At 38.7% G+C, this 15,118-nt stretch overlaps 1 protein-coding gene across 4 annotated transcripts in view; it reads right to left on the bottom strand.

Annotated features, from left to right (window-relative positions):
• Window positions 1–15,118, bottom strand: part of hip1 (huntingtin interacting protein 1) — a 66,610-nt gene that overhangs the window by 41,801 nt on the left and 9,691 nt on the right. For all 4 annotated transcript variants that reach the window (XM_004911728.3, XM_004911729.3, XM_002933547.5 and 1 more), the window contains exons 3-5: window positions 3,171–3,234; window positions 2,097–2,239; window positions 1,527–1,583 (exon numbers count right to left, since the gene is read on the bottom strand). In XM_004911728.3, coding sequence (XP_004911785.1) covers window positions 1,527–1,583; window positions 2,097–2,239; window positions 3,171–3,234 — 264 coding nt within the window. The remainder of the gene's footprint in view (window positions 1–1,526; window positions 1,584–2,096; window positions 2,240–3,170; window positions 3,235–15,118) is intronic.

The raw sequence follows: 15,118 nt of genomic DNA, 5'->3' as shown, positions 1-15,118 counted from the left end.
AATAGAAGCTGATACTACAGAGATGATCAATATGTGTTCCTGAATTTCTCAGGTGCTATGAATGCTGCAATGTGATTGCTTACAAAGAGGCCTGTGTCCACCACTGGTGGGAAAACTGGTCAGGTTTACAGGCAAACAGACCACATAAACATGCTTAGCGCCCTTGAAAACTCCTACATATATGATTTTTTATTTATGTAATGTGAAATTTCACTGGTCAGATGGGAGGCGTGTGATTTTGGAGTAAATAGATCAGACTGAGCTTAGCACCTTTGAGCACCACTAAGACATCCAGTTGATCACATGGCAGGTGTGTGTTTTGATAATAAACAAATGACAGATTCAAAGAGCATGTTTTGTCCTTTGCTGCAATGTTCTTTTGTGGAGTTCTATGATATGACATTTTAAAACCTCCATAGTCAGATGAGGGGTGTGTGATTTTAAAGTAAACAGATGGCAGATAGAAGTTTAGCAGATCTAAACATCCCTAGTAACATGGTTTGTCCTTCGTTACAATGTGTTTCAGAGTAGTTCTATAATACTATGGAACAACATAATCTGATTGGCCAGATAGTCAAGTGTGTGGTTTGGGAGAAAACGGACAACAGAATGAAGCACAATACCTATGAAAAGCTCTAGGGTTCATGTATTTTCCTTTTCTGCAATTCCCTGGTGAGTAGTTGTTGTATACTATGGAATGGCACATGTGATTGGTCAGATAAACAGGCATTTGTTTTGTGGTTAACCAATGTTAAACTGAAGCTCAACACTGTAGACATAAATATCTGTAAGTAGTTTTATGATACTATGGAATACAGCATTAGTTAAGTTGAGCTGTGTGATTTTGGGGTAAATATATGGCAGATCAAAGATCCAAACCTTTAGAAATACCTAGACACATGTTTTGTATATAAGAATACACAACCAGACTCCTATGACCAAGTTCTGCATTACTTCTCCTGTGGTTGGTACAAATGCCATTCAAATTCAGGTCATGCGAAAGTGAGTCAATTCGTAAAAATCATTACACTATACATTTTATATAACATATTAGTTTTTAAAGGAAAAGGAAACTAACTAACACTATGGGTGGCAATTTGTCAGACAACCTTCCAGTAATTACTCCTTTTACCCCAAGTCAAATGAACAAATTTGCAGTCTAGGTAATTTTCCTTATACTTTTATGTTCCCCCAATAATGATGTTTAAGCCTTTTTCATAGAGGACAGGCCTGGTACAGACAGGTAAAATTGTCTGTTCTCTGGACTGTACTCTTAGTCATACTAATCCAAAAGGACACCAGGGGAAAACCCTGTGGGCCCTGCTGCCTGCCCAGGATGGGGGGATCGGTTTTCAGCGCAAGTTTTCTGAAGTACGTGGTAGAGATTCGCATGGGGGTCTGGGTCCTTGAGGTGGTGACCCCTGGTGGGCCATGGACACCTCAGTCCTACACAAACTGTACTAAAGGTGAATCTAAAGTAACACTATACTGTACAACTAGGGTAATTTGAACTACATGAAACTTACCCACATTCGGCTCATGTCAATTAGTTCACTTTTATAACGAAGAGAATCTCTTAAAACCTGTAGGTGAGGCCAAATGTTATATTATTTGTAGCAATCACGTTTGAGCAAAGAGTTTAAGTTAATGCACAACAGTTTTAAAAGTATATTAAATATAAGAAAATACATAATATTTGCTGTATTACATCTTATTCAAATAAAAATGCACCTTGTTTGCAGTCAGCCCGTGTAAAAAGGTCACTGCCTCCCCCACCATCTAATCCCTTTGGTCAGGAGTCAAATAAATAAAAAAAATATATATTTTTTTGTCTGTGTTACCAAACAGACTTATTTTTAATGGAGCCAGCACCCACCTGCAATTTTGAGGACCCACACTCAACTCATGTTTAAATTGCAGTTTGCAGAAGCATATCATGAAGCAACTCAGACATCACAATAACAGATAAGGGTGGGGTGCAATTTAAATTGCCAAATTAGAAGTTCCTAAATGTTATGAGCTCTAAAACTGTAATGATTAAATTGTGGCAGGCACAAGAGTACTTGTGTTTACAGGTGCTCCTTATTTGAACTTACACTGGGGTGGCCATCTCTCAGAAGCTTGTGGAAAACATGGCAGAATTTCCAGCATAGAACGGCATTACTGGACAGAGGGAGGCGGTTCACTGCTGTCCAGAAGGTCTGTGCCCCCTTCTCATGGTGTGTTCCCAAGATGCAAGGTGCACACAAAGGGTTAAGGAAAAAGTAATCACACAAAGAGAAAAAAGGCAAGAAAACTTTGATACCAATGGATGAAAATAACTGGTGACATGGTACAAGGTACTGTTTTATTATTAGAGATAAAAAGAAAATCATTTTTTAAAATTAGAATTATTTGCTTATAATGGTGTCTATGGAAGATGGCCTTTCCGTAATTCGGAACTTTCTGGATAACGGGTTTCCAGAAAAGTGATCCCATTGCTGTCCCGATATAGACTATCCATTGCAGATTTTTTTAGTCACCTGGTAAACAATGAAAACAATTATCTAATTGGTTACTGTGGGTTACTGCACTGGTGCATATTTGCCCAGTATAAGTAAATTACACCCAGGATTCTGCTTTAACAAGAACATATATCTGACTGGTTGCTGGACAAATGTGCCCAGTGTTAGTAAATGACACCCTAGGTTGTATGTCTACCTATCCAGTAAGGAGCCACAACCTTTAATTTTCATTTACAGAACAATGATGTAAGAATGATGGCAGTGTGGTACCTTGCTGCACTGAGGTCCTAGGTTTGATTCCAGCACCTGGAATAAGTATGTTTTTCATATGCTTGTGCAGTTTCCTTCTTAAGCTCCACAGTTTGCATATGTAAAATTGAACTTATAATGTAAGCCCCTCTTGTTTTACCTGAGTGATGTATAAGCTCTGTTGGCACTATATAAATAGAGGAGAACAATAAGAAAACCTGAACCCATTTTTCTGATAAATCCTAAATCCAATCTTATTCCTCCTAATGCTATTAAACTACCTACCATTCATAAACATACAATCCTGCCGATTTCTCCACATATTTAACTTTTTTCGTTCCCTTCTCCCACGTTCTTTAACCATACACCTGAACTGTGGATTGATGCATCCCCTGCTTGCTTTTTTTGTAAGGATATTTCTTGCATGCTTTTCCTTCACAGCAGCCTCTTGAGTGTTGATGGCTTTGTTTATACTCACAGTCTGAAAGAGGAAAAAGAAAAGTGGAGTGAGAGGCTGGCTGCTACACAATAAAACCACCTACATGTTTGCCTCCCAGTGGGACCCTAACTCTATTCTTTGCCATTGTTTCAGTCTGTACACTTTCTGTACCAAAAGTTCAGAGAATGTGCCCAAAACAAAGACCATTCTATATATGTTGTAATGATACAGTAAAGCTTTTTGTCAGCTGTTTTTTATCTGCACGAAAATATTGTGAAATCATATGTAAAGCAGTGTAGTTGTGCAGTTGAGAGGAAAGCAATTTATAGTAAACCATTCTATATCTTCCTGTACCCAGGCATTTTAAACTGTAAGATCATTTCCCTCTTTGCCTACTGTTTTGTTCAGTATTTATCTAGCTGGTGTGTACACTGTTGTGTTATATAGTGCTGTTTTATAAGTACAGGTATGGGACCTGTTATTCAGAATGCTCGGGACCTGGGGTTTTCCAGATAAGAAATCTTTCCATAATTTGGATCTCCATAACTTAAGTCTGCTAAAAATCATTTAAATATTAAATAAACCTAATAGGCTTTTTTTCCTTCAATAAGGATTAATTATATCTTAGTTAGGATCAAGTACAAGGTACTGTTTTCTATGGCAGGTGGCCTTTCCGTAATTCGGAAATTTCTGGATAATGGAATACCGGATAAGGGATCCCATACCTGTATTTGTTATTAACAATCATAACAATACCAAGATAATTTTTTAACATTACTATCTCCCCTACGTAAGCTACTAGACAACTGGACTAAACTCCAATTGTCATGGTTTGGAAGGATACAAGCCATCAAAATGTCCTTCATCCCCAAAATCCTATACTTACTACAGGTCCTGCCAGTACATATCCCACAACCCTTCTTCTCAAGTGTAAAGTCAATGATAACGAGATTTATATGGGGCGGCCTCAACCCTAGACTGAAATACAGTATTCTTACTCTTCCAAAAGAAAAAGGAGGACTAGCACTTCCAAATATATACTTGTACTACATTTCTTCCCATCTAACGCGAGTAATAGACTGGATTACCAGGAAGGGAACAAAAGACTGGTGCAAACTAGAACAATCATTCATACTACCACCTCTAGAAAATATGCTATGGTGCTCCAAAGAAAAAATAGCTCTGGCCGCAGCAAACCACCCACTAATTGAGGCAACACTGAAGGTTTGGCACAAGAATAAGGAAACTTACCAGTTAGCTCATTATCCCAACATCTTACAACCACTCATGTATAACCCTGATTTTAAGCCTACAAGGTGGACCAAAATAGACGATAGATCCACCAGAATCAGCGACTTTGCAGAAATCCAAAAAAAGTGGGGCACCCATCCTAGGGACATATGGAACTATAATCAGCTACACACATACATAACATAGTGCAAAGGTGGAGACTTGAATAGACCCCCCACTACATGGGAAAAACTAATCACATCAATAGAACCCTATAAGAGCATAGACAAGCCTCTCTCCAGACTCTATAATATGCTAAACACGATAACTTCACCTACTCCAAAACCATTCTGTACAGCCTGGGAGAAAGAATTAAACATAACAATCACACCTAGCCTATGGGATAGGATTTTCAGACTAGTCCACAAAGCATCAAGAGCTGCAAGAACTAGAGAAGCTATATACAAATTGGTCACTAGAAGGCACCATACGCCAGCCAAGCTTCAAAAGATGTACACTAATTGCTCTAACCTCTGCTGGCGCTGTAACCAACTAGCAGGAAAGCATTCACACATATGGTTAACGTGCTCAAAGCTTAAACCCTACTGGGAAAGGATAATAGAAACAATTAATGAAACAACGCAATTCTCCATCAAACTAGACCATACTGCTTCTATACTACTATATGCAATACCAGAGAAAAATATAACCTTGATAGACCCACTCACGATACATCTGCTACAAGCCGCAAAGTCGCTGATTCCCCAAAAGTGGAAATCCCCCAACCCTGCCACATATAATGAGTGGCTAGCCAAAGTTGAGGAAATAAGAAAACTTGAGGAGATCTCCTTCTCAATACAAAACAAAAACCAGTATTACAAAAATATATGGTCACCTTGGACTAACTACCTACAGAAACTGAGCCAAAGCGGGCACCCATAGCATAGCATAGTAAAGAACAACTTACCCTCCCACATTAACCCCCCCCCTTGCCCACTCAAATATACAAGGTATTACAGATATAGACAAGGGAAAATATGGTACTGAAAAGGTTGTTAAAACTGTGTGATTAAGACAATGTGAAAATAAAAAATGTGCCAGTACAAGATAGTTATGACCAAATAACTATGTGTATGACTGCTACCTCCCCCCCCCCACCTCTTTCCTTCTGTACCCCTCCCCACCCCCTTTTTTTTCTGAAAAAAACAAAATAAAGAATTTAAAAAAAACAAAAAAAAAAAACAATCATAACAATAAAAGTAATGCTAATTTCTGAAATAAAGTATCTGCCTTGTATCTACTTCCTAAGGAATAAATAGTGTTTTTTTGCCAAAAATGGAAAATAAGTGGCATCAAAAATGTGAATCACTTCCTTTTGTGTATAATGGGAGTGTCTACATTACACATCTACATGTCAGAAAAATCTCCCATATTCCATGAAAAGAGTAATTAATGATATTACTCCTAATATGCTCTTGCAAGAAATGGAAGTATTACAGACTGTGCTTTTTATTTACACAGGAATGAAGTGGATAAAAAGCCATTTATTTCAAGAACGCTGGGAAAATTTTTGCCCACACATGCAATTATTTTTCAAGCTGCATTTAATTAACTCATATCACTGATGGAAATACTGTAACACTTTTGAAGTTCAAAATAAATGTCAGTCACGCTACAGTGAATACTGAAATACTATCATTCCAAAGCCCAGAACCCTGTAAACCCGTTCCACCCAATTAAAAGAAATAAAGACACTACTTCCTTCTCTTCAGTGGAAGAATTCCAGCCCACAGTTTGCCAGTCACTGCATTAGGATGGAACTAAGCTGAGAGCACATTATATCCCAAAGGGCTCTTTTGCTCATCTAGAGAATGAGCAAAACATTTATATTTGCAGTCCATGCAAATACATACTGACACCAGAAATGAAACCTTTTTTACATCTGCGCATGACGTCACTTCCGTGAACAGGCTGGCGCCCAACCTAAATACATTGCTTATTAGAAGCTATAACTGACAGGTTAAAAAAGGACAGTCAGGGTTAGAAACTTTAAGTAACAATTACTTACTAAAGCAGCCGTTTCAACGAAAATCAATCAACATGACCTAAACATAACTTTTAATGTACTGTATATTCATATTATGAAAAGTATTTTTTTTAGTGTCTAACACCTGTATAGGACAATTACCTCTACGCTGGCCTTGTAATATATCCCACAAAAGTTTAATTTTATACTTTGAAAGGTATTGTAGATATTGCAAAATTGCATGCCCTCAAACCTCCACCCTCCAAGTCAGTGTGACACCCAGTCTAGCACATATTCATCAATGAGACAGCAGCCAGATTGTTACCTTCTGTCATGTTGATTGTGGTAGTTAACAGTAATTAGAAACACACATTCATATCTTTCCTGCTAGACTGTGTTACTATATGCATCACATTTTCATTTCATTTTAGATTTCTATTTACATCATAAATGGCTGCACTATGCCTGGTCTCACTCTGATTAATGTACCCATCTAGAACACAAAGCAGTCTATGAAACATCCCTGCCAAAGGTTTGGCAGTGCCTTTTCTTATTCCGATGCTTTTAAGAAATTACAGAATAACAAATTTCCTTGGTTATAAAAGGCATCCTGAAAGGGAAATATTGGTTTCATCTCACATCAGATCAATGATTTAATAGTGTTTAGGTTCTTCCTGAAGTGGGTGGAAGATAAGTGCCAATCCAGATATCCCCATATAGAAGCACTTTGCCCAATCTGCAATCCTGAGAGTCTGGCTGACAGGAGGTATGGGTGTGTGTGTGTTTGGGGGCTCTATTTTTAGAATGTAAAAGTCCCTGAGCCAGACAGGAAACACCACTCCTTATTTTGAGAACAACTTGGATCTGTTTGTGTAGCTGGATATTTCAATTATGCCTTTTTACCAAAATGTGCTGCTTACAAATCTGTCACCTTGTGGCAAAATATTAGCTCTCATAAAATATAAGGAGTGGTTAACCACATCTCAATGGCATACCAAAAGGTGAATGAAAATAACACAACCTTTTAAGTATTGTGTATGTTGTGTTGCAGGTAGAATACAGAAATCTGATCTGATTGTTTAGCCTTAAGGGTGGGCATAGCAGAGAAAGATCTTTTAACATATAGCCTGCTCAAGGGTAATGCTCTGCATATAAGCACAGGCCAAGAAACAGCCCCTACGCTGGCATCCCCACACTGCGTCGGCTTGGATGCAAATACAAGGAGAGACATGCATCCTGGCATGAAAATGCAAACACACAATATACACACTGCACATACGCAGGCCATGAATCTCCATGCGACCTTAGCCTACAAATAGTACCTGTAATATTTTCTGCTTCAGTGTCACAAACAAAATTTACAAAATGTTTTTTCCCCAGGCCAGTGTTGCTTTTCAGAATAAAATGCACTACCAGGAAAAAAAGCAAAAGATTTCATATTTTATTGCACGTGTCTTGATCTACAGTAGAGATGTCTGGATAAGTTAAGATACTGGCGTAGGGTTCCATTACTTCTTCCAGACCAGTAAATTTTTAGCTGGTGCAGACCACAGGCTGGAACAATGTGGCCTATTACTAAATATTCCCCATTATGCCAAACAATACCACTTAAACAATTCCCACAGAGAAAAAAGTTTATGAAATATTAATACAAATATGGCTTGATATGCACATGCTGGATGCTTATTACCTTATATACTTGAGTATAAGCCTAAAAATGTGCTGAAAAAGGAACCCTCGGCTTATACTCGAGTAATCCGGCATTTGTCTCGCACACCCCCCCCCCCCCACGGACACGAGTGCATTCGTCTCGCAACCCCCCGTCCCGTGCATGTACATGGACACTTGTGTGACCGAGCGCGCTCGCACGTACGGGCGCTTACACATGCACGGGGCGTGTGGTGGATGCCGGATTCGCTGCCTGATGTGAGTGTGACGGATGCGCTGCTGCTATTGACTCGGGGGCTCTGTCTACTCAGGTAATTGCATGTCTACTAGGGCACTTACACATGCATGGGGGGGGGTGGATGCCGGATGTGTGGATGCCGGATGCGCTGCTGCTATTGCCTGACTCGGGGGCTCCGTCTAACTAACTGACATGGCCCCCGCCCTGTTGCTGGGTCATAAGTGAATGGGGTAAGTAGTTGATGGCCACCTTAACACAGGGCTTTAGTTATAGCCAAATTTCTTTGTTTATCATTTAATGTGCATAAAAAATCAAAGAAGATTCTTTGCTTCTGTCCTACAGACTGCCTTGCTGCCATAAACATTGCACAAATCCCTCCATAATGGACAATGAAACAAAACCCATCCCATACCTCTCGTAAAAGGATTACATTGCAAGGAAACACAAACCTTCACACAGCCACAATCTCATGTTCATATTGTCACAAGAGAGTGCTGCATATGGCTTATGTCACAAAACCGTATTTGTGAGGGAAAATCATTGCAGTTCTGTGTCATTAGCACCACTGGGCTTTCTCATGGTGCTTCACGGTATTACTTATTATTGTTCCCAAAAGTGCAAATGAGTTCCAGGGTTGGACTGGAATTCAAAATAGGTCCTGGCTATGGTTGCCGCCTTTTCTGAAAAAAATACCGGCGTTCCTTTATTTTTGCTTTTTTCCCCATTAACTTTGGAAACAAGTATCATTTTTACCAGTCAATCTAGTAAAATGCCAGCCATGTGGCAGCCCTGGCCCTGGAATTTCAATTACACAGAGGCCCAAACAGGGTCTCAGCAGCATACGGTACCCTTCAGTCACTAGTCATGCCTTTTAATCTCCAAGTTGGTCTAAACCGCTGTACCCCATAACCATGAGTGCAGTGGGACAAGCATGGGCACTGGAAATCCTGTCCTTTAGATGGAACACATAAAGGGGGCCATTTACTTATTGTCTGGTCAAGGCAGGGCCACCCTTTGCCAGAGCATGTTGCACCCTGCGCCCTTATACACCAGCAACAAACAGCAAACTGGTGTTTGTTGCTGGTGTATAAGGGTATATAAACGGTATCCTTCAGTTTATTCTTAAATTTCTATTCTCTAGCTTATTGTTTTATCAGTTCTCAAGCAATATCATGTTACCAGTGACTTTTGAGTATATGGTAACAACTGGGCCATCTCTATTTAAGTGTGGACTTTGTTAAAACTCAGGTATATAGGCAGCAGCAATAGGTTAATGTCAATATGCTTTCTGCTGAGAATGGGGGGATCTATGTCAGTTCTAGGCTTATACTCGAGTCAATAGGTTTTTCCAGTTTTCTTAGGTAAAATTAGGTACCTTAGGTAGCTTATATTCGGATCGGCTTATACTCAAGTATATACGGTATTAAGAAATGCAACTGCCATTTTACAGGACTGCTTAGACACATAATAGCTGGGGCCTGCTGTTAAAAAGAGGGCATTATCATTGGGAACATAACACTGCAGCAGCTTGAGAGTTTCCAGAAGCTTCACAGGGAATCATGACACAAAGAGCTGAATTTCTGCCAGCCCTAGATAAAGTTTGATAGTTACAGACTGGCACCAATGATTTGTTCCAGCTAGTAGACCCTTTCCATAATAGATATGTCCACTCCACCTTGATGTTGCAAAATTAGTATAGGAACTGTTATTCAGAATTTTCAGGACCTGGGCTTTTTCCTAGATAAGGGGTCTTTCCTTAATTTGGATCTCCATACCTTAAGCCAACTAAAAATCATTTAAACATAAAAATTCCAATAGGATTGTTTTGCCTCCAGTAAGGATTAATTATATCCTTGTTAGGAACAAGTAAAAGGTATTGTTTTATTATTACAGAGAAAAAAATAATCATTTTAAAAAATGTGAATTGGCTCCATCTACAAACCATGCCTTCCCCAGCAGGTGCAATATACAACTAAATACATGAAAAGTGTCAAGAGCAAAATGTTGCACTAGCGTGTTGAGGGTGTGTTTATGCTGGAATTCTAAAAAAGAACATTGCACTGTGGGTAAAGCCATGCAAAAGCTAGGGACTAAGGGTAAACTCCTGCACTCATTAAAATCCAGCTGTAAGCCAGATGGATGGCTGAAAAAGACTAATCTGGATCTTTCATGCATCTGCAAAACTTCCTTTTTGTCTAAATATATATTTCAACACAGTGTACAAAGGAGTTTACATCAAATCTCAGTTAAGTGTTTCTCATCAAATCATCACATGGAATTCTGTGTGAATTATTTCACATGCTTAAAAGGTTAGTAGTAAGTGGTTAGTGTTCACCTAATATATGATTAGCATGTAAAAAACACACATATACAGTAAAAATTATACCTGAAACTAAAGCTCTATAGCCTTATATGTTTCTTTTACTCTGGAACATTGCAAGTCTTTATAAATTATATTGCATGAAACCACCCACTGGTAAAACACTGCTTCATTTAAATAAGCCATTTTCATAAAAATATACATTTCTAGTAGTTTAAGCCACCGGAAAATCCTAAATAGAAAACTGCCATTTTTAGCCCCCTGGCTTGTACGATTCACTGAGCTCACACACAAACCAAAGGCATACATACATGCTAGGTTACATCAGCCAATGAATAGACAGAGGGATATATATATATATATATATATATAAAAGAACAAATGGAGCACACCCTCCAAACAATGTTTCAGTCCGGGAACAGATAGCATATAGCCTATCACGAAGGAATGCTGGGCTTGATGAGGCTAAGGGCAAGGCCACACAGGGCTGTTTCTCGGTTCTGCTCGTATTTGTAGTGTTCTTTGTCTGCACCTGGAGCCAATGCATTAGACACAGGGAGCAGATCTTGGTGCTGAAATGTGTGATTATGCATTTCGGCAGAAAGACCTGCTATGTAAGTTTGCACCTGGGCTAACGCAGTGGCTGGGTGTGCAAACAGAAATGAAAGGGAATTACAAGAAAGAGATGTGGCCTCAGAAGTGAAGACTTAAAGGAGACATTTTTTATAAAGTTCATATTCAGTTATAATATTCATCCTCTCTCAAAATGTGAAATGATGCAGAAAGAAAGATGTTTTGAAAGCATTTTACCTCCTAAATCTGCCATTATATGAAAGCTGCATACACAACCTCTCTAATCAGAAGCCAGAGCAAAATGAAAGATGGGATTGTCGCTTCAGTCTCCCACAGGAAGTGGTCACAGTACTGACTGACAGGCTTTACTCAGCAGTAGCAGGGAAAACCTCTCCCAGTTTCCTCCTTCTGTGTCTCTCTGCTTGTGCTGCTGCCTGGGGGGAGAGGAGGGAGTAGAGCAGGAACTGACAGCCTGTGACATCACTAAGCCCCACCCACCCTATGCATATTCACTGCACTTTAAGTAGCTCTGCTGTGTCACTGAAGTCTGTCTGGGCCTTGAGTCACATACTGAAGAGTCTAGTTTCAATCATTTTTATTGGGATTTTTTAAACATTATAGCCAAATAAAGGCATTAAAATATTTTCAAACATTAATATTTACATTATGCAGAAAAATAATCTGCAGTACAAATAATAACAGCCGTTGAAAACTTATACATTCAGTATTGGTCAACATATGATAAAATATGATATAATATAATTTAATATTGTTGGTTAAGAAATTTGTTATGTACACGTATATTTATACCCGTATACTAATCACGCGTTGAAAACGTGCAAAACGCGTATAAACTGACACTACTGAGATCCTAGGGGTCGCATCCATCTAAGGATTGATTGAACATAGTCAAGCTGTATCATTAAGAAATTTTGCTTCACCAAAAATATAGAGCAATATTTTACTATAATAAATTGATATATCCCAATAAGGAAGTATACATATAGTAAAAACTATAACTACAACTACACCTAATACTACAACTAATGAAGTTGTATTCAATTGCTAAGAGTTAAGAACAGTACGCTCTCCTCATAAATTATTGTGTTATGCAGAGTACACAACTGGAAAAGTCTCCATCTCTGTGAGAGGGTTTATAGGATGTATTGGATTTATTAGATTTATGGGATTTATAACCTCTAATTAAGATCCATACTGAAGAGTCTAAACCAGAAGCTGGCAAAGGGTCTGGGTAGAGCACAGTTTTCAAGCAGTTATGAACATATTTGAACCCCCAAGGTAATGAAATAAAATCACTTACTTCTATTGTACATTATTTTACATGGTTTAGTCTATTGTAAAAATGTATGGTATATATCCCCTTTAAATGATTTTATGTGAAGATGTGCATTCCTTTATGATAGCAGAAGACAGCTGTGGGATTGAGGATGTAGGTTATAAAGACTGAAGGAAACAAGAGACTGTTTTTTTCAATATGGGGATATAAGTGCATATATTAATTTAGGGAAAGATTCCATTAAAGATACAATGACTTAAGAGAAGATAAACATTTAAAAGATAACTATAATAACAATAAAAAATTATATAAGCTTCTAGAAATAATACATTTAAAATGGTGTAATGTTTCTAAAATAATCTTAAAACAGAAGAAAAAGTTTCACCAGCATACCCTTACCTCCTCCAATACTTAATACTCGATGCATGGCCCAGAGAGTCGGGGCTCCCAACACAGTCCAATAAGAAATTTAGCCAGCACAACGAGTGTGATACAAGCGGGGCTTAGCCCCTATTCGTTTATTCAAGACAGCAACATTTCAGGGGCGTAACTTCGCTGTCTTGAATAAACACGCAGGGGCTAAGCCCTGCTTGCGTCACACTCGTTGTGCCGGCTACATTTCTTTGTGTTGTGTTTCTAAAAGACAATTTTAAGTGCCAATAATAATAACTTCTCCATGTAAAAGGACAATTACATTAACTATTTTAGAAACAGCACAGAAGTTGTATTTGATTATATTTAGAAATGAGGAATATTTAATTATATTAGGGGTCATGGGGAAAATAAAATTGCATTCTTAATTAAACTTAAAAAGGGATCTGGCTGTCATTAAGGTCAAAAAGTAGCATTTCAAAAAAACATTTTTCTGCTTTTTATATGGCTAAAGTTAATTTCAGTGTGAGGCTTTAGAGGTCTTACTATGCCCCCGAGCAGAAATGCAAGAGCTCTTAGGGTTTTTGCACTTTGCACGGGAGCTGGGTGGCACAGCCCTGTCTTTATTCCCTGCCTTATAGGACAGGGCCCCACTGTGGCCAGTGTCCTTTGCTGCTTCCTAACTTGCAACTTCCAAGTTAAGGTATATGTATGGGGAGGGAGGTCAGCCTTCTGCGATATCGGTCGCCTCGCTGAGTTGCCATACAAGCACTGAATATCGTATGAAACAGGTATTATCGGTGCGTGTATGGCCAGTTTTAGTCTCTTCCCATTAACATTACTCATCATCCAGTTACATTGCCCTCCAGTTTTTTGCACAACATTACTCAGCTCTGTGTCCAGTCACAATACTCTTTTCTCAGATATATTACTCATTTCCCAGTTACACTACTGTGTGGTCACATTGCTATCTATCCAAATACATTACCCAACACCAATTTACATGCAGTATATTTGCTTAGAATACTCTTCCTTCAGCAAATTTACTTAACACTGCCTCCTTATTGTACACAGTGCCTAACACATCCTTACCAGTCATCCTTAATGATGGGGGACTCATGTTCACTGATCAAACAAAACAACTATTCATCCACCCAAACCAAGGTTTAGAGTATTTAAAGTACCTCTTCAGGCAGAAGATGCAAGGTGACAAACCAAATGACAGCACATGAATGCCAAAGCATTGCATATGAAGAATGGCCTTTTTTATACATACTTGGCTAATAAGAGTTTTAGATTAATTAGTAATCTCTCTCTTTGTACTGAGTTCTCTTCAAGCCTAGTCCATTTCAAATTGTGCTACACCCTGGTACTGCTAGTTAAGACTGACTGCAGGTCCTTTATCCCAAAAGAAAAAGGTCAGCTAAAGTGATGTGAAAAAGTATTGGTCTTCTTATTGATTTCTGCTGTTACGCCATATATGTCACACAATGGTTGTTGTCCTTAAAATAAAATGTAATATTAGACACCCCGAGTTAACACATTACAACATTTTAAAATTAATTCTGTATTTCTTTAGGGTTATACAGTTTTCCAACACCAGTTATCACCCATGTGAACAAGTACCTGCCAGCTTAGGCTGATGGCAGACGAGGCGTAGGGCAGATATTTTCAGCAAGCGGAAAAGCGCTTGCTGAATATTCATTGCGGAATGAATGAGATATATCGAGTGCAGGCACATGTAGCCGAAATACGCATAATAACGCGAGAGAATGCAAGGTCTCGCGTTTGTATGCGTATTTCGGCTACATGTGCCCGCCCCCGAGCGTATAAGTTATTCAGTTAACCAATTGACCAAATTTAATTGATAATTAGAATTACCTGAATACAGCCAGGCTAAACTGCCACCAGCTTTGATGAATCTAGACCTAATTTTTGTAATTCTAAAACAAATTTGACGGACTTGTTGGATCGCACTGAAATTGGTCATTAGGGAGAGAAAAATCTTAACGTTTATAGCCACCTTTAGCCCAGAAAGAGACTAGAAAAGGTTACAATCCCAAGCTAATGACTCCCAGAACTCATCAACTCATGATGAAATCTCGGAACAGTAGTAAATCTGCCCAGGAGTGGCAGGACACAGCAACAACACATTCTAGAAGTCACAAAACATCCCAGAAAAACATCCAAAAAAATTCAGGC

The sequence above is a fragment of the Xenopus tropicalis genome, chromosome 2 (genome assembly GCF_000004195.4).
Source record: "Xenopus tropicalis strain Nigerian chromosome 2, UCB_Xtro_10.0, whole genome shotgun sequence".
NCBI classification, from domain to species: Eukaryota; Metazoa; Chordata; class Amphibia; order Anura; family Pipidae; genus Xenopus; species Xenopus tropicalis.
This window is presented reverse-complemented; position numbering and strand designations above follow the sequence as displayed.